Source organism: Aethalodelphis obliquidens, unplaced genomic scaffold (assembly GCF_003676395.1).
Source record: "Aethalodelphis obliquidens isolate GAN/ISIS:26980383/991018 unplaced genomic scaffold, ASM367639v1 scaffold33, whole genome shotgun sequence".
NCBI lineage: Eukaryota > Metazoa > Chordata > Mammalia > Artiodactyla > Delphinidae > Aethalodelphis > Aethalodelphis obliquidens.
The window spans coordinates 8,796,551-8,817,479 of record NW_020837977.1 but is presented as its reverse complement, the minus strand read 5'-3'; the positions used below and the strand labels follow the sequence as shown (position 1 = coordinate 8,817,479).

The 20,929-nt window shown below is 40.7% G+C and overlaps 1 protein-coding gene across 2 annotated transcripts in view; it reads right to left on the bottom strand.

The window, feature by feature from the left end:
• The window catches only part of CPA6 (carboxypeptidase A6), a 267,852-nt gene that overhangs the window by 150,857 nt on the left and 96,066 nt on the right, over window positions 1-20,929 (bottom strand). For both annotated transcript variants that reach the window (XM_027127949.1, XM_027127948.1), the window contains exon 2: window positions 11,563-11,638. In XM_027127949.1, the coding sequence (XP_026983750.1) occupies window positions 11,563-11,638 (76 nt within the window). The remainder of the gene's footprint in view (window positions 1-11,562; window positions 11,639-20,929) is intronic.

The window sequence follows — 20,929 nt, the reverse complement described above, 5'->3', positions numbered from 1 at the left end:
ACAACTGTTAAATCCCTTCTCTCTCCTTTTCTGGCGGGTAGAGGGATTTGACGCCATTCCTTAACAGCTACCCCTTGCCGTGACTGTCACTTTATTTCTCTTCAGATGATAGGGTAAGTACAAGGGACTTAATTTATCTTGTTAACTACCCTATCTCTGGCACTAGCAAAGGTGATGTGTTATTAATATACCGCCTTTCAACTGCAAATCCACCCTCTTTGTTCTGCTTTGTGATGCTCGAGCTGTACCCTGTAAACATTTCTCCTTTGATAGCTGGTCAGCTTTAGGCTTTGTCAAGAGAGGGCTGTAGAGAGTAAGATACAGCAGAGGAAGGGGCTTCTTCCGGTTCCCATGTGCTTTCTTCCCTCCTATGACGCGGCTTTTTGGTGGCACATGTGAGTCCCAGTTGCACTTACTCTCTGGAAAGTTTTTCTGACACCACAGCAAACAGCTACCTCTAGACTAGCTCTGGCCTGCAGGCACCCTGGTTAATTTCTCCACCGCTCAGCGGGCTACTGACTCCAAGGAGACCTGAATCTCAGCCTTGGGATGGGGAGTGGTGGAAAAGGCTCTATCAAGTTCTTAGTCCCTTCCTGTGTATTCTTTCTCATCCCGGGGGTAGTAGTTGCTCTCTGCACTTGTGTTTTCTCTCATATGCCTTTTAGTAGTCAGTCACCATTTCCTAGTTAATACTACTTTATATAAATATTTTCCTGTTCAAATTACTGGTGTGGGGCTTCCCTGGTGGCGCAGTGGTCGGGAGTCCGCCTGCCGATGCAGGGGACATGGGTTCATGCCCCAGTCCGGGAAGATCCCACATGCCGCGGAGCGGCTGGGCCCGTGAGCCATGGCCGCTGAGCCTGCGCGTCCAGAGCCTGTGCTCCGCAACGGGAGAGGCCACAACAGTGAGAGGCCCGCGTACCACAAAAAGATAAATAAATAAAATAAATAAAGAGTATGAGGCAGATTCTTAGCCCAGATCACAGACCACTTTCAAAATGTGACTAAAGTGTGAGAGAATAGAAGAACACTCATGATCAGATAGCCTCGAAGCAACTGCAATTATCAGGAAAAGATCTAAGAGATGTGTTTGTGGGACAGTGGGAATTTTAATCACTCTACAGTTATACAGCTATTAAAACAAAACGGTAGAAAACAGGAAGTGTCTTTAATCAAGTCAAGTCTTTGTGGTGGTGGCTGATGAATATGCAAAAGCTGCCCTGAATTTTGTTTTTAGGGCATAGAGAAGGGCCACGTAGGCATCCCTAGCAACTGTTTTTAGGTTATAAGAAAGGAACGGATTTGTCAATCAAGGATGCCAAACGCTTAAAGAGATAGAGACATTTTTGATTTTAGGAAACAACAAATCGATTCCTAAACACCTGAGCTCTGATTTTCAAATTGAAGTATTCCTGGCAATTAGCATTATTGTATTCATTGAGGCAGTCAATGCCCAAAGGCAAAATCCTAAAGTTACCACAGTGAGGCTCTAGAAGAAAATGGCAGAACTCAGAGATGATTCTCTCAAGAAACTTACATCAAGCTTTTCCAGAAATCGCACTTCCTCCGTCAAACTTCCTTTGTAACTGAAGAGACAGATAATTTCCTATACCTTAAACCTTTGCCTATTCCTTGATACTCCCTTAACCCATCATTCTACAGTAATTCTCATTTCTACCTCTATTTTCATTTTTTGGATCCTGTTTAAAATGTATTCAGACATACACATGTTCTCGATTAGAATCCAAGTTCGAGTGGCTTGTATTATAATGATAGGCAAGTAGATGAATGAGTGAATTACATCTGCTCATTCCTTCAAGGTTTGCTGAGTACCTACTACGGCCAGGCACCAGGGAGAGTCAGACACTGATCCCACCTGAAGAAGAATGGTAAGTAGTCTTTGCCCTTGGAAGGTTCTCAATCTGCTGAGGGAGACGCAGCATGTCAACAAATAGCTGCTGTGTAGAGAAACATATGTTCCAGCTATAGGTTAACCCAAATGTGGGGTAATCAACTCTTTCTGAATTTCCCTGCATTACAGATTAGGGAGTGGAGGCACAGAGAAGTTAGGTAATTTGCTGACACTCACAGGACACGAAAGAGTCTGGATATGATCCTAGGAAGTATACCTCCAGGGGTTATACTCTCAATGATCACCATGCTAACTGCTTTTCACATCTGACCTGTCCAAGACTCTCATGGCTAAATAGTTAATATATGGTTTGGATGGTGATAGTCAATCCTTTTAAGTCACTGGAACTTATTTACATGCTGGTGCCCATTTCTCTAAAACAGGTGTAATCCTTCTCACCAAGGACCTCTAAAACAAAGGAAGGCAGTGAAAATCACTCCACATTTATGTAGCTAGAGAAAAAAAAATATGGTAGGAAACAAGAAACTTTTAAAACTCAAGCAAACTCTGTGACTGTGGCTGATGAAGAGGCTGCTCTAAGTTCATGGGTCCAAGAAATGGCACCAAAGTATAGTCTGTACACTGGATAGGAAACCTCTCAGTCACCAAGAAGCCTCATCTCTGCCCTTGAAAAAGAACGTCATCTATTCCCATATCCTCGATCACATGTTCACGCCCTTTAAAAGTGGAAGGAGTGAGATTCACATATGACAAAGTGAAAATCATGCCCTCCAGTTTTGTTAGTTTTCCAGGTGAAATCACAAGAATAAATAAAAAGGGTGATTTACAAAGAACAGGAAAAGAAGTGAAAGCCGATGGGTGGGTCAGGAAGGAATAATGGTCTTTTCTACGTCTTGTCTGGGCTGTGTTCCTAGGAGTGAGCGTCTGACTGTGCGCTCTTTTAGCACCAGTTGAAGACTCACTCTTTTCTCTCCCATCAATGACTCCCTAGTCACTGTATGAAATTCAGGGATCCACTAAATTGCAGATCTGTAAGAAACTCATTCCACTGGGGATGGGTTATGGGAGGAAAGATGCTGGAAGTACAAAGTGCCAAGGATGCCAGGATATCCTGTCTGTAGACTTCAGTGAGGGTCAAAGAATTCAAGGACAATCCATGCTTTAGCCGAGTCTTCAGAGGTGAGTGGTGTTTACAAGCAGGGCAAAGAGGAGAAGAGCATTCCAGACAAGAGGAACCGCTGGAGAAAAGGCCCTTCAGAGAGAAACTATAGTCAGGTCAGTACAGCGATGGTGAAGAACACAGCCAAGGACAGTGATGGATTCTGAGAAATGTCTGAGAGACAGGCAGGGTGTGGTTTTCAAGGGCTCCACGTGTCATGCCAAAGAGTTTGAAGTCTATACCCTTGGCCAGTGGTTGACTCCCCTTTCTACCTATGGATTCACCTAGAGAGCTTTTAAAAAGATAACTAATAATCAAGGCTTACCCAAGCAACTGAGTCAGAATCTCTGGCAGGGGGACCAGATATCACCTTCCGAGATGATTCAGTGTGCAGTCTGGGCTAGAGATACTGCTGTTGATAATGGGTAGGGGGGATACTTAAAAGGTTTTAAGTAGAGATGTGACGTGGTCAGTTTTTCATTTCATAAGATCACCTTGACTACAGTATGGAAAAGAGGTAGGAGTCATACATGAGGTGATGGAAAGGCAGTTTGGGAGATGAGTGTAAATCAGAATAAAGGCAATCAGGGTCAGAACTAAGGCAATGGCAGTGAGAATACAGACAAGGTAGGTAGCTGCCATTTTCACCTCGGATTTATTGACAGACTGGAAAGGATATGTGGGTGGGGCAGGTTATAAAAATGACCACAAATTTTTCTCATGTCTGCATTCACACCTTGCAATCATTTCATCAAGAACTGCAATCATTTCATCAAGTCTGTTTTCCCAGTCCTTGAATCTGGGCTGGCCCTCTGACTTCCTTTGTCTGGTGGAATGTGGTAGAAGTATATCTGAGTTTCTTCAATAAGTGCTGCTGGGAAAACTGGACAGCTCCATGTAAAAGAATGAAATTAGAACACTCCCTAACACCATACACAAAAATAAACTCAAAATGGATTAAAGACCTAAATGTAAGGCCGGACACTATCAAACTCTTAGAGGAAAACACAGGAATAACACTCTTGGACATAAATCACAGCAAGATCTTTTTTGACCCACCTCCTAGAGTAATGGAAATAAAAACAAAGATAAGCAAATGGGACCTAATGAAACTTAAAAACTTTTGCACAGCAAAGGAAACCATAAACAAGATGAGAAGGCAACCCTCAGAATGGGAGAAAATATTTGCAAATGAATCAATGGACAAAGGATTAACCTCCAAAATATACAAACAGCTCACGCAGTTCAACATCAAAAAGACAAACAACCCAATCAAAAAATGGGTGGAAGACCTAAATAGACATTTCTCCCAAGAAGACATACAGATGGCCAAGAAGCACATGAAAAGCTGCTCAACATCACTAATTATTAGAGAAACGCAAATCAAAACTACAATGAGGTATCACCTCGCACCAGTTAGAATGGGCATCATTAGAAAATCTACAAACAACAAATGCTGGAGAGGGTGTGGAGAAAAGGGAACCCTCTTGCACTGCTGGTGGGAATGTAAATTGATACGGCCACTATGGAGAACAGTATGGAGGTTCCTTAAAAAACTAAAAATAGAATTACCATATGACCCAGCAATCCCACTACTGGGCATATACTCAGAGAAAACCATAATTCAAAAAGACACATGCACCCCAATGTTCATTGCAGCACTATTTACAATAGCCAGGTCATGGAAGCAACCTAAGTGTCCATTGACAGACAAATGAATAAAGATGTGGTACACATATACAGTGGAATATTAGCCATAAAAAGGAACTAAATTGGGTCATTTGTAGAGATGTGGATGGACCTAGAGACTGTCACACAGAGTGTGACACAGAAAGAGAAAAACAAATATTGTATATTAACACATATTTGTGGAATCTAGAAAAATGTCACAGAAGAACCGGTTTGCAAGGCAGAAATAGAGACACAGACGCAGAGAACAAATGTATGGACACCCAGGGGGGAAAGGGGGGGTGGGATGAAGTGGAAGACTGAGATTAACAAACATACACTAATATGTATAAAATAGATAACTAATGAGAACCTGCTGTATAGCACAGGGAACTCTATTTCACTTCGCTGTACAGTAGAAACTAACACAACATTGTAAAACAACTATACCCCAATTTAAAAAAAATATATGAAACAAACAAACAAGAAGTATATCTGAGTTTCAAGTTTGGGTTCAAAGAGCTTTGTAAGTTTCCTCTTGGATTCCTGTGACCCCCAGGCTAGCCAGCTAGACCATAAGAGACACATGGTCCAGCTGTCCTGTCATCCCAGCACACAGCCAACCACTAGTCGTGAGAATGATGGCAGATGCATGAATGAGCCCAGTTGAGATCACCTTCTATGGGAGACTGGTTGGACCTGACCTCTCAAACTGTCCAGTCTCATGCACTTTAGGAATAGCAATTACTGTCATCCAATAAGAGCAACTATTAGGTTGACCAAAAAGTTCGTCTGGGTTTTTTTTTTTACTTTTGAAAAAATGTTTCCAATGTATTCCTGTCTTTCCCACAGATTGTATTGTTTCTCTTAATATGTTTTTGTTATTGAGTTTACTAATTACCAATAACCACACAGAGGGAGAAAACTGCATACCACGTCTGAAATTCGTATTTCTGAAATTTAATCCATAACTGCATTTGGACATCTGTCTGGATTATAAGGAGCTTTCTTACTTTCAAAAATCACGCCAGAGAAAGCAAAAGTAATGCTGCTTCATTACTTTACAAAGCCTTTAACAAAAAAAATGTAAATGCTATTTCCTGCCCCAAACATTTTGACAGATCCAAGTTTTGGTCTCTTCTTCACTTTTATCTTTCAATATCATTCATAATGGTTCTGTGTATCATCAGCTAGCTCACTGAGTCACTGGCTGCTTGAGGCCACTTTCTTAGATTTTTATTGCTAAGTTACCACAAATTTAGCGGCTCAGTTCTTCCTTTACCATTTCTGTAGGTCAAAAGTGGCTTGATTTTCTGCTTAGGGTGTCACAGGGCCGAAATTAAGGTGCCAGCTTAGGCTTCAGTCTCATCTGTGGCTCAGGATCCTCTTACATTCTCAATGGTTGCTGGTAAAATTTCACTGTAGTTGTAGGACTGAGGTCTCTGTTTTCTTCTAGTCAACTGGGGGCAACTGTCAATAACTAGAGTCCTCCTGCAGTTTCTTGTTACACGGCAGCCCTCAGCTTGGATGGTTGATTTCCTCCAGGCCAGCAGGAGTCCATCTTTCTATTTCTTCTTTTGCAGTCATGTGGGGAAAACACTCTATTTTTAAAGTGCTCACCTGATTAGGTCAGGCCCACCTGGATAATCTCCCTATTTTAAGATCAACTGATTTGGTACCTTACTTACATTTGCAAAATCCTTTTAAAGCAGTGCCTAGATTAGTGTTTGATGGAAGAGCTGGGAGAAGGTGTGTATATACCAGGGCTAAGAATCTTGAAGGGCATCTTAGAATTCTGCCTTTCACAGCCATGCTTAAGAGATCCTCTAATGGCACAACTGGTTGCTAATGAAACTTGGAACAAATAACTCGCATAGCAAGGATTCTATCGTCTGTCTTCCTTCTCACAAGTTTCCCAGTCCATTCCACCATCCAGTTGGATGTTTGAGCTTGTAAGCGCCAAGGGACCACAGGTGTTCTGGAGCTCCTACAGCTCCAGCTGCATGACTTGGGCAGGTACCAAGGAGGATTAGCGATAAGAACATTCAACTATAGCATGATACTGAGGAGAGAGGTCACACCTGGGAAAGGCAGCAGCCAAGTTCACAGCCAAGCTAAGGAGAAAGGATGAAGGCTTCCTCATAAGAAGTGTAGTCTTTTCCCATGGAAATTTATGAGTCTAGATATGTCATTCAAAGATATCAAGAAAACTAATATTTTTGAGGCTATGTTTTAGTTTGAAAAAATGATAAACTTTTGGATACAGGACAGTTTTTTATCCTACAGATCTCTGATGAGAAAACTGGAAACAAACATCATTAATTTTTCTTTCAACAAGGCTGTGTCAATTCTCTTAAGAGAAACTTTGTCTGGATTTTACATAAAGCCATTTCTATCCCTTCAGAGCACAAAGAATCTGTGAAGAAATCTAGGCAGAACATGGTGTTCGGACTTTAATTTTACTCACCTGCAAACTATCCCCTTTCCATCATAATTTTATTTAAATCATGGTTATGTTCTTAATTAACAGTTTAATTGGTTGGTGCTTTCTCAATCCAGTTCTCTGGAGGCATGGTTTTCTGTTTAACTTTGTTTTAATTCTTCAGCAAAACCATAAAATTTAATTAGGAGAGTAACCAGTTTGTAACAGCAGTTCTCTGTCTAATTAGCTATGCCCTGACCATACTGTCTCAGATTCCATTCAACAATGCACATACACTTTGCATTTGTTCAGGTTTCAGATAAGGCACTGTGAATTTAGCCTAAGCATATATTCCAGTTTCTTTTCACTTTTCCATAAATGCTTGGTTACAGTCAGTGAAATCAGAAAAAGTAACTTAAAGCATTCATATATGCTATTAAACCAACAGCCATCAAAGGCCAACATGTAGGAATGCTATCTTACCGTGCATATTCGTTTCTATTGCTGCAGAACAAATTACCACAAACTCAGCTTAAAATAATACCCATTTATCATCTTACAGTTCTGTAGGTCAGAAGTCCAGACACAGCTGGCTGGATTTTTTCTTCAAGATCTCACTGAGCAAAAATCAAGATAAAAGCTGGGCTGGGATTTCATCTGGACCTCAGGGTTGTCTTCCAAGCTCATAGGGTTGTGGCAGAATTCAGTTCCTTATGGTTGTAGGACTGACATCTCCATTTCCTTGCTGCCTGTCAGCTGCAGAGGCTCTCACATCCTAGCAGCCACTGTCCTTATCACATGGCTCCCATGGGCAGTTCACAACATAGCAGCTTGACTATGTGCCAGGGGGAGCACTTCTCTGACTTCCTCTGCCAACAGCCAGAGAAAAACACTCTGCTTTTAAGGGGCTCACCTGATTAGGTTAGGCCCACCCCAGGTAATCTCCCTCCTGCTGCATAATACTTTACATATCAAGAGAATGACTATTCTATCATATTAACAGGCCCCAGCCCACACTCAGAGGAGGGATTATGCAGGGTGTACACTATGGGGCAGAAATGCTGGGGCCACCTTAGAATTCTGTCTACCACACTGTGCTGTAGGGAAAGAAGGCAACTCAAGGCCTCCCAGCAAACCCTCCTCTCTTCCCCTTGGAGGCGGTGTACAGGGTGTGCAAAGGAGCTGTTAACAATGGCCCCAATTCTGTCCCATCGGCTCCACAGGGCATCAGATGACAGACACTCATATTCTTTCTTCTCTGCAGGCATTTTTCTTTGCCTGGCCAGAACTGCTGCTTTCTGTAGTGCAAGAGGATCACGCGATGAAATCATATGAATTTAAAACGACCTCAAGTTACCATGATGCTTATTGATAGAAATTTAGTTAAGCTCAGTGCCTCAAACTTCAGCCTAATAAAACAATTTCTTTAGTGAAAGAAATGAAAATGCAGAAAAGAGTTATTATAGCAGGCCCGAATCTGCTAGACTTAGAACGGCCTGCCTGCAAGACGGGCACGGGGACTTAGATTGTGGGAGGGTCCCTACCATCCTAACCGAGAAGAGCAATTCACGGTGCCTAAAGTGTCTGTGCAAACAGTATAGCTCGTGCTGAACACCTGCTCTCCTGCAGGAGCCTGGAATTCTGGCGTGTGTGAGGCAAGGGGGCTACGTAATTAGGCTCAATAAAATCCCCAGGCGCTACATCTATGGCGAGCTCCACATGTGTCATCACAACTTGTTACCGAGGGAATTAAGAACATTCTGTGAGACTCTCCTGGAAGACTATTCTTGGAAACCTGTGCCTGGGTTCTCCTGGACTTCATGCCATGTGCCTTTTCTTTTTGCTCATTTTGCTTTGTATCCTTTTGCATAATAAATCATAGGTCTGATTAGGACTATAGGCTGAGCTGTGAGCCTCCTCCTGCAATCACTGAACCTGGGGGTGGTCTTGGTGACCCCTGGCTCAAGGAATAAAGTAAGAGCATGATAATGGTCACATTCTGAGACCAGGCTCCAATGCCCTGCAAACTTGGCCTTAATCCTCTCCATTGTGAAGACGATCAGAGTACACAGACTGGAGGCAAGAGGTAGCCTCACCTGGGTTCTAGAGGGTTTGGCACTGCTTAGATGTGTGTTCCAATTCTGCACTGTGACCTGGGGCAAGTTCCTTAGCCTCTGTCTGTCTCTCCCAGTTTCTCTATCTGTAAGATAGCAGTAATGATAGTACCCAATTCATAGGGCCGTTAAAATGAGGCCATTCATAGAAAGCACTTAGCACTGTGACTGGCATGAATTGACTGCAAGGGGCTGGATGTAATTGTGACGTGGACTCACCAGAACACCGTCAACACTGGAATATCAACTCCCCATCCCCCCTTACTCTGCTCCCCTCTTTCCTCACCAGTCCCTCCCCTCTTCTCTCAGTTATCTTCTAAGCTCCTTTGCATACAAACTGTTTCCTCCCCTAGATTATTCCCTTTCCTTAAGGACCAAATGGAAACAATAGGCAGAAGCATTTTTAAGTACAAAAAGGGCACAATGTAAATGTGCTGTCATTAGGGTCCAGCATCCTGCCTATGCTCAACATCTTTCGGTTCCATCTACAATGACTGATGAGTTTATAAGTTATCCCCACGGTTCTCACTGATATAATCTTATTGCTTTTTTCTTTTTCTTTTTTTTTTTTTTTTTGCGGTACGCGGGCCTCTCACTGCTGTGGCCTCTCCCGTTGCGGAGCACAGGCTCCGGACGCGCAGGCTCAGTGGCCATGGCTCACGGGCCCAGCCGCTCCGCGGCATGTGGGATCTTCCCGGATCAGGGCACGAACCCGTGTCCCCTGCATCGGCAGGCGGACTCTCAACCACTGCGCCACCAGGGAAGCCCAATCTTATTGCTTTTGATAATGGTAAGTGATCACTGCATACAGAACTATGCAATTTCATTTTTATAACTTTGTAAGGCTCACCGTGTAAATATATTCACACATTGGGAGAAAAGTCCTTTGACAAATCACGTTTTCCAATATTTGGTTCAGAATATTTGTTCCTTGGAATACTGCACTCTAAGATGTAAAGGGACTATTATTTTTTTCCAGTGATATTTCTACAACACAATGGAGCCAGAAACTTCTGCTTGAAATTTGCTTTGTTTTTGTGTAACTTTTGAGTCCCTAGTGGGTTATTCAGAGAGTGTTCAGGTATCGCTGCTGAAAAGGCTATAATGGGGTTGATGATCATATGTGACCAGAGGAAGGTCAATGTCAGTACCCAGAGCAGGGATTCCTTTGAGGGGGAGAGGAGGTTTAGGCAATGCCTGGTGAGCACAGTCTCTCTGCTATTGGATAAAATCACCACAGTTTGGAATAAGCTCCTGCATCCTCACTCTGACCCCTTCTCATGGGACCCCCAAGCTTAAACAAGACACTGCATGTGTAGGGGCTGCAGATGAGGAAGAAGAAAGGAAATCAATAAAAGTTCAAAACCTCATTTGCAAATAAATTCAATATCTGAAGGGAAGATGTCAAAGAGAAACATCAAAGCAAAAATAAAAGACCAAAAGTCTGATAATTATAAATATCTCCAGGAGCCACTGATTCTGTCATCCCTCCTCTGTTATCCCCCTAACACCGTCTCCAGGTAGAACTGTATGGCAGTCCTAGGACACTTGCTTGTCTATCCCACACTGAAGGTTAATGAGGCCTCCCTGGCAAGTCTCCTTTGCTGTCCATTAAAATGAAGCTAAACCACCACAAACTTCATGGGATGCTTCTGTTCTTGGTAGGCATGGAAGGGAGCCCATCACAACATTTCTCATCATACGCTTTTAGCTTTTAGCTGAAGTTAACACTCAATTATATTGTAGTAATGGGGAGATGAGAAACCCTAACTCTAAAAACCATAGAATTCATCAAAGATTGAATAATCAAAGCCCTTCAACCTTTGCCAACAAAAGTCTCTTATCGGACTCACTGAAACATAGCAAAATTAATTAACTTGAATTTCTAGCTTTCTTTCCCTCAACTCAAGTCTGCTTGAAGTTTTAATTAGAAGGAAAGTGTCTAGATGATCAGCAGGGAGATTTCAAGGAGGAGAAGTGAAGCTTTGGAAAATTACAAACTAAATCCATTTGTTAAAAAAATTTTACTGAGCTCCTAGGATATTCAAGACACTCACTGAGAACAGAGCAATAATCAAAAATAGACAAGCTCTCTCATGAAGCTTACATTCTACTAAGGGAGATGGAAAATAAATGAACTAGTAAATAGATAATTGGTCAGATATATAATATTTTGAGTAACCTTAACTATCCTTTAAAGGCACTTTCAAGCTATCTCTTATCATTTTCTTCCCTTGACTAATGAAGTCCAATTATTCAACTCTAGTCAGCAAAACCCTGTAAACACATTATGAGCATAATGATAAGTGAGTGGACACTCGCTTACCTTCAGTTGCTGGTATATTTTCTTCAGTGCATATGCTTCCTCTTCTGTATTGGGAATAAGTCTTATCACCTTATCACTATAAGAAAAGGAAAACAATGGTGATATTTACCTTTCAAAAATAAAGATATAACCATCTCTATCTTCTTACCTTTTAAAAAACTGCCTCTGCATTTAAGAAAAACAGCAAAACTTTGGACTGGCCAGCAGGAATTTTACCCTGTCCTTGTTATTCTCTGATTGTATTGGTCTTTTATTCTCTGTCTGAACACTATTCATTTTTTCATCAGCTTTTGAAGATTACAAACTGACACTCAAGCAGAGAAAGCCCAAAAACACAGGAACAGTGGCAACAGGACAAGAATGCTCATGGTGTCTCAAAGCAGATACCAAGAACGAAAACTCCTGATGACAGGGGAAAAAACCAAACAAACTACTTTTTATTTTTTCAATTAATTAATTAATTTATTTTTGGCTGTGTTGGGTCTTCATGGCCGCACACGGGCTTTCTCTAGTTGCGGCAAGCAGGGTCTGCTCTTCATGGTGGTGTGCGGGCTTCTCTTGTTGTGAAGCATGGGCTGTAGAAGCATGGGCTTCAGTAGTTGTGGCACGCGGGCTCAGTAGTTGTGGCTCACGGGCTCTAGAGCACAGGCTCAGTAGTTGTGGTGCACGGGCTTAGTTGCTCCGCGGCACGTGGGATCTTCCCAGACCAGGGCTCGAACCCATGTCTCCTGCATTGGCAGGCGGATTCTTAACCACTGTGCCACCACGGAAGCCCCAAAACTACTTTTTAAATTTGACTTAATGCTGAAAAATAATGTGACTTTTGATGAGAGAACCTGTGAAATCCATACACAGCAGAACATTTCTGGTTTGGATTCTTCCCACGTTGAGGACAGTAAAGATAAGCCCATCTCTATGGGGCATTTTATTTCTCAAGCACAGAGCTTCCCAACTGGTATATGGAGGGCCCCCAATTATTTGTGGGTGTGCCATGAGATGCTGATGGCTGTAAAATTTTTTATTTTTTTATTCTTATTTTTTTTAATTTATTTTTTATTGAAGTATAGTTGATTTACAATGTGTTGGTTTCTGGTGTACAGCGAAGTGATTCATTTATACATATAAATGTGTTCTTTTTCATGTTCTATTATGGTTTATGCAATATTCTTAAAGTGATAAAAATTTAAAATCAATTTTTACAGCCATTAAAATTTTACCACAGTTGAATATTTGAACACTCTTTATAGATTCTGAATTGCCTAAGAAGACTGGAGGTGTCATGCTTTCCATCAGAGAGTTCTCTGTGGTGGTGACTGCTCCCCCAGGTGTGCCAGACAGGCATTATCATTTTCTAATTATGTCATGAGGCTCTGGTATATAATAATCACAACTATATATGTATAACTGAAGCACTGTGCTGTACACCTGAAGCTAACACATTGTAAATCACCTATACGTCCATAAAAAAGAAATTCATTTATCATAGTAAAAAAATAATCACAACTGTTCCACGTGCTTTGCATGGAGTATATACTTATTAAATATTTATTAGCAGACTGTATAAAGGAGATCATTGAGAATAATTGGCTTCCAGAGGAAACGTAAGGAAAAACTAAGTACAAGGGGAATGCATATTTTTCATCATCCTCTATGGCATTTTACAATGACTGCAGATAAAGAAGAATGTTATTAATACCACGTATATATATAAAGCACAAAAAAAACCCTCTAGCAGTTCAGTCACAACTTCTCTCTCCAGCCTCAAAGTTGTATCAGAATAAGAATAGAATTTGCATGCTTTTCCAATGGTTTTACTACTTAGATGAATAGCAGTCTCGAAGGCTAGGTAAGATTAATATGGAGGACATCAGAGCCCAAGGGAGACTTCCAGATTTGTTGGACAGTCATTCGTAAGGGTTGTGTGTCCATTTCCAATCACTTTAGCTGTATTCTTTCAAATGATCCCGTTACACCTTCCTTAGGCCTATGAATTAAAAGACCCCTGGCTTGCTGATGATAATTTAATATGTTTTAGGTACTCCTATTCAATATGGCTTTGTAGCTTTGATTTCCTCAAAAATCACACAAAGCCACCTCTCACTATCCACGTCACAAAGCCCACTTTTCTGGAAAGAATTAAAAAGTAGAAGGAAAGGAAAAAAATTGAATCACTGTAAAACAACTCCAAAAAATGACTTTCGGAATTTAAACGTAATTACACCTTTTCTTTTTTTCATTTCTGTTTACACATGTCTCTGGCCTTTGTTTTTCCTGGATTCATCATATCCTGGCCTCTCCCACCTGAACCAACATAATTCTTGGCAAAGAGAAACAACTCCTATGGGTGATACGGTTGTTTCTGAGGGATGGATCACTTGACAGCTTGCTGAAAAACACCTCCATCTGGGGCCCTGTCAGCTCCTCAAGAGCACAAAGAAAGCAATCTGTGGTTGTTTCACAGCCATGGGCAGATTCTTTTTTTTTTGTTTTTTTTTTTAAGATGATAGATAATTCAACCTGGCAATTGGGTCCTCCTCTGTGAGTGTAAGGTAAAAGGGGACCACCCCTGGGATTATTTAACCCTGAAAGTGATTGTTCAAACCCAGCTTTGTCATTTTTATCACAAAAAGTTCTCTTCATCTCAGCTTGTAGAAATTTTCAGGTGTGACTTGAGAAATGTTACCATTTGGTTACTTATCAAAGAGCAGAGAATAAGGAAGCTATTTAGGAAAGCCCATGAAATGCCATACTTTTTCGTAAGCCTATAAATTATATCGGTAGACTAGCCAGTAACCAAAACCCAAGAGCTCTTTATTCAGCATGGAAAACCAAATGCCTTCCAAATGCCCCATGTGTTTTACCAAACAGAAAGCTTACTCTCCCTAGATCTGATGGCTAGTCTTTTTCGAAGTGCCGAACGATAATTCAGGACCACAAACAGGAAGTTTTCAGGTAGTGAAGTAGCTACTGGAACTTAGAAAAACTAGCTGTGCACAACTATCATAGAAGGTGAACTGAGGCTTCCTTTATAATTTATCAGTTTTTTCAACCACTACGTGACAACATCATTTTAAGACCACTTGGTTACCCTTTGGGATTAAGACGAGGGTAAATCAGATATTTCTGACTCAGCCTATATAAAGTTGTCAGAGAAAGACTGCAGATGTTTTTTTTTTTTTTTTTTTTTAACATCTTTATTGGGGTATAATTGCTTTACAATGGTGTGTTAGTTTCTGCTTTATAACAAAGTGAATCAGTCATACATAAATATATGTTCCCATATGTCTTCCCTGTTGCGTCTCCCTCCCTCCCACCCTCCCCATCCCACCCCTCCAGGCTGTCACAAAGCACCGAGCCAATATCCCTGTGCCATGCGGCTGTTTTTAAGTACAGTTTAAGGATGTAGTACAGAGGCGGCAGGGTATCCTAGATAACTAATGTCCCAGTAATTATTAATATGTATCCACTCATGATATACTGGTATTTTGTCCCCTTGTCTTACAGGACAAATGAGGTTATGTTGCTATCATGCTAGCATCAAGTCTGGTTGTAAATTTGACGACTAAACCTTCTGTGCCGTAGCAACCACATTAAAAAAATTTAATCAATTGCAAAACTATTCTTAAATGTCTAATGAGAATGTATACTCCTAGAGAAGAGAATTCAGCAAGAGAATACCATCTCAAACTTGTTACCATCTGTCTGGGTCTCAGAGTCCTTGTTACAGGAGTGAGGGGTGAACTCCCAGCTGCTTTTTCATTTTATTTTTAAATTTAATTATATATTTTTTTAACTTTTCTGGACTTATTAGTTTCAGGTGTACAACACAGCGATTCAATATTTTTATAGATTACACACCAAAGTTCTTATAAAATATTGACTATTTTCCCTGTGCTGTACATTACATCCCTGTGGCTTATTTTCTAACTAGCAGTTCGTTCCTCTTAACCCCCTTCACCTATTTCTCCCCTCCCCCTATTTCTCTCCCCTCTGGTAACCACTAGTTTGTTCTCTGAATCTACGAGTCTTTTTCTATTTTGTTATATATATATATTTTAGATTCCACATATAAGTGAAAACACACAGTATTTGTCTTCCTCTGACTTAGTCACTAAGCATAACACCTAAGACTGTGTGGTTGGAGTTTGATGCCAGCTGTAGTCATCGCTATGCCTTGACCACACCTACGGAAGAACATCTGTGTTTGGACAACCTGAGAGTCCTCCTCCTCAGCCTCCTTTTGAAAGACATAAATGTGAAGCTCCGGATTTTTCCTCTAGCTCCTGGCATGACCTTTCACAATTCTATTATCAAACTCTACATTTCTTTGTAAGTTACAGAGCTCGTTTATGAATCCATGTTTATAAAAATTAAAATATTACACAGGATGTGAAATAATAAAGTTCCTCTCCCAGTTCTCTTCCAACCCAAACCTCCCATCTGCCCCTAGTAGCCATTATTAACAGTTTCCTGGGATTCGCGCCAGACTCTTTGCACTTACACATGCACGCATGTGCGCGCGTGCACGCACACACACACAGTGATTTGTTTTATAACACTATAATACTAACTTGCTTTTATTTTTCACTTAATTCATTTTAAATGCTATTTTTCACTTAATTTGGTTTTAAAATGCTCCTTTTAAATAAACAACTGGATTCCATATGATATTTTATTTCAGAGTTTTATACCTATATTCGTAAGGGAGGCTTTTAAAAATCCAACTTTAAAGCATCATGTTCTTTTTGAATCGCTTTTGTCTGATTTTGGTATCAACATTATGCTTACTTCATGGGACTAATTAGGGATTTTTTTACCGTTGTAATATGCGCTGACAATTTGAATGACACAGAAGTTATGCTTCTGATTGTTTTGTAGAATATACTCATAAAATCTTTGAAGGTGAGGCCTCCTCTTCCTTTTTTTTGTTTTTGTTTTTTTCTGGTGGTTAAGGGTTAGATATCTTTTAAATTCTTTTGTGGATAATGGTGTGTTCGGTTCTCTTCTGGGCTTTTGGTAATTTACATTTCCCAGAAAACCATCCACTTATTTTTATAAAATATATTAAACTATTAAAAAGTCTTACAATTTAAGACATATATCTTTCTTTATCTGTAGCTTTGTCCCCTTTTTATGTCCTAATGGTATTTGTGGGTTTTTAAAAAATTCCTCAATCAGATTTTGCAAAATTTATTTTATTGGTCTTTTAAAGAATCATTTTGTTTTTATTGATCAATTATGTTTATTATATATAAATATATATGTATTTTGATGTATATATAGTTATATGTTATATATTAATGTATAACATGTATTTTGATGATACATAGTTATGTATAAGCTCATAACTACTACATCTTCTGAATAGAATGAAACTTTTATTCGAACAAAATATCCTTAGAAAAATCATTCTTTGGCTCATTTAAATAGCCTTTACCTTGAATTCCATTTTCCCTAATATGATTGCCACTCATGCTTTCTGTTTAGCTGGCACAATTTTGCCCATCTCTTTCTTATGCTTTTCCCCCAGATGTGTCTCTTGCAAACGTCATAATGCTAGATTAAATTTTTAAAATCCATAAAGAACTTTGACTTTTAGCTGGAGAATTGTACTTGTTCACATTAATTATCATACCTAACATGTGTGGTTTTAATCTTACAATTTTTTGTTTTGTTATAAGTTCTTGTTGCCATTTTCTTCCTTTTCTGCCTTTCTTAGAGTTAACCAATTTTCTTTGCCAATTTTTTCGTATCTATTGGTTTGTGAGCTACGCATCTTATTTCTATTTCTTCAGTGTTTATATAAATTAAAAAAACCTTAACAGAAATAGAGGCACAGATGTAGAGAACAAACGTATGGACACCAAGGGGAGAAAGCAGCAGGGGGGTGGGGGGGGTGGGATGAACTGGGAGATTGGGATTGACATATATGCACTAATATGTATAAAATAGATAACTAATAAGAACCTGCTGTATAAAATAAAATTCAAAAAAAACCCCACCTTAACAAATACCTCTTCTTTCATGTCTAGAATTAATGTCTTAGTATTTTCCTCCCTTGAAAAAGATTTAAAATTATTTTTTCTCCATCCCTCTCTCTCCCCCACATTTTTCCTCCTCCTTCATTCCATGTTTGTGAAAATCATCTGGCATTGTTGTTGCACGTCTAAGTGTGGATCTCTCCTCAAAACTCATATCTTGAAGTCCTAACCCCCAGTATGTCAGAATGTGAGTGTATTTTGAGATAGGGTCTTTGAAGAGGTAATTAAGTTAAAATGAAGTCATTAGGGTGGGGCCTCATCCAATACAATTGGTGTCTTTTTCAGAGAAGAAATTTGGGCACAGACATTCACAGGGGGAGGAGCATGTAAAGACACAGGAGAAGAAGGCCTCAGAAGAGACCACACCCACAGACCCCCTGATCTCAGACTTCCTGCTCTAGGACTGTGAGGAAATGAGTTGCCGTGGCTGAAGTGACCCAGTCTGTGAACTTTGTCACCAAAGCCCCAGCAGACTAATATTAATACATACTCTGAAGATGGCAGCTTAACCATTATGTCCTCATGGAGCTATTCTTTGATATCCAGAAAATTTCAGTCACCTTGTTCTTTCCTGTATTCTCCCATTACCTTATACATTTCCTATTACATTCACCATAATTATTTAATGTCTACATCTCTCCACTAAGCTTTAAACTCCATATAAGCAGGAATTCAATACATTGTAATCTATTTGTGGAAATCCTGCGTTGTGTGAGTATCTCTACAGAGTGGTTTGGAGCTGGTCTTGAGGGGTCCAGGGCCAGTTTTTTTGTCTTACTCAAAATTCCTCTATCATGCAGAGGGTGAAGGAGCTCACACCCACGCATGGTAAAGGCCCAGGGTATCTGCTTTCCAGAGGTGCCTCCTATCCCCCACATCCCTAGGAAAGTAAAATCTCCCTCGGCTTCTTCCAGCTGACTGGGAAGTTTTTCTCCACAGTTCGAGAAAAGTGCTTTGAGAAAAGCAAGCTTTACACAGACTTGCTTCTAGCTCCCCACTCCTGCCCACTGTGGGCACTGGAACCCCAGCCTCAGCTTGAGGGCCCCTTTGCAAAGTCCTGACTCCCAGACCTCAAGGCATCAGCTTTTTCTTTTCACTGTAGCTTCCCCCCTCCCCAAATGTTTGGCACCCGGAAGTTTCCTCTTCTTTCTTCCTCCAAAGCTCAGTTATCCACTAAAACCAATGACATGGTGGCAGCATCCCACACTCTGCAGGCAAGTTGCCAGCACAGTCTGTGTGGTCTCGGGCAAGGTTTTTCACGTCTCTGTGCCTCAGTCCCTCTCTCTCCAGATTGGGGAGACTCGTACCTAATTCATGGACTATTAAATGAGTGAGGGTTTAATGAGTATTCAAGTCAAGTGCTTAGAGTAATACCTGACACAGGGTCAGAGATATTGTAGATGTTTGATGTTATCATTACATTTTGTCATTTTCAGCATTTCTTTGCTTTATCCGATATTTACATTTTGAGGGTTCCTGATGGCATCCACTCAAATCCTTCATGTTCTCTCCTGTTCTAATCTGTTGAGTGGAAGAATGAATAAGATTCTCAAGAGGAAACTACTTGTAGCAGACCTGCTGAGCAGCCTCAGAATGTGTGACCTGTGTGTAGTCTGTCCTCTGCTTGGTTTCGTGTAACTGCTTCCCTTGGGACCACACCTAATCTGAGACCCAACTTAAAGACAGTCCGTGGACAGTAAGGTGGAATGACAAGTAAGTCCTGCCCATTTGGGCTCACTCTATGGCCGGTGACTGACAGCCGATGCAGTCAGATCCCATCTTGGGGAGTGTGCGCTTGAGACATAAAGAAAAGGACCAGTTAGTTTGCAGGATCTGGAGCAGGGGCACCAGATCCAGGGGACAGCCAAGTGGCCACACTGGCAAAGTCCTCAAGCAGGGAGCACAGGCACTTGACACACAGCCCTTCGTGAATGACCGTTTGGTTCCAGGGACATGGGTTGGAAACAGTCCCCCCTTTCCCTTGTGCTTCCCTATGATAAACTTCTACCATCTGATGTATCTGGAATGTGTCTTTTTTGAACCCAGCAAATGCACCAGTATTAAGAACACATAAACTTCAAATACTTCAGTTTTTCATTCCTGTCTCCAAGTCACTGTCCTGTCTTCAAGTCACTGGATTTATCTTCTCTGAACCAGTTCCTTGTTCATTTAGGGAAGAAAAAGAATAAGGTTGGATTCCAATAAGGGCTCCAACCACTTGACCAAATTGTGTAAACATTTAGAGCCAATGATGCCTAATCCTTAATTGGGGAAACACTACAATTTTGTTGCATAAGGTTTATTGTGAGAATTATTTCATTTGGCCACACTTATTAAGGTTTCATTATGTGCCAGACACAGTGGTGGATGCTAGGAATATAGCAGTTCCTGCCATGATGGGCTTACACTCACGGTTTCTGTGAGATACTGTCTGGGAAACGCCTAACTTAACATAGCCTCTCAGTGCATTAGCTACTGTTATTACCTCTACAGGAAAATATTTTTCTCATCCTTTAGAACTTAACAAGCTGAAAGCAGATGCTTTGCTAAGTGTGTTTCACTGTAAATATCAGAAACAAACCACGATTTAGTTGCGGATCTATTTAACTTTCTTTGGTCGTTGTTGGTGCTTTTATTTCTTGACATTTTCACAGGTATTTGATTCTAATTGTTGATCAGTTTCTTAATTTGGGACTATTTCCTTTCTTCTCAGGCAGCTCTTTGGCATCTCAGAAATGCACATATTAGGTCATCTCATTTTCTACAACAGCAATTTATATAAAATAAAAAGGGAAAATAATTTCAGAGATAGTCTTGTAGAGATGTCCTCTCTATTGGTACAGGCTACACATGTTCAATTTTTCAATAAAGACACAATTTACCTGGATGTAGAAAAGGATTTCTAATGTTGCCCTTTACAAGGTACCAGAGTAGATGACTATAGTGGATGCTTTTGACTGCCCCTCTTAAATCCATTTTCCTTTCCTTAAACCCTAACAGGACTGGTTTGCTCAGATACACACCCTAACCCCGTTTCAGGAATGAGTCTTGATCAGCCAGTCAGAGGATGGATATCCCCTGGACACTTTTGATAGTCTAGAGATGGACAGGTGCTATAAATGGACCCAATCATGTTTAAGGGAAGGACTGATATTCCAAGGTTGAGGGAAAAAGAAGATTCACTCTCTTATTGAACATAAGCAATGTGTAACCCTGCTTGGCACTGGCAGCCTGTAATTAAGAAGGGAGTGACCTTTGGGGTGAAGCAGATTCTGTGGACTGTTGGGAGAAGAGACAGAAAGAAGCTGGGTCTTCAGTGATCTTGT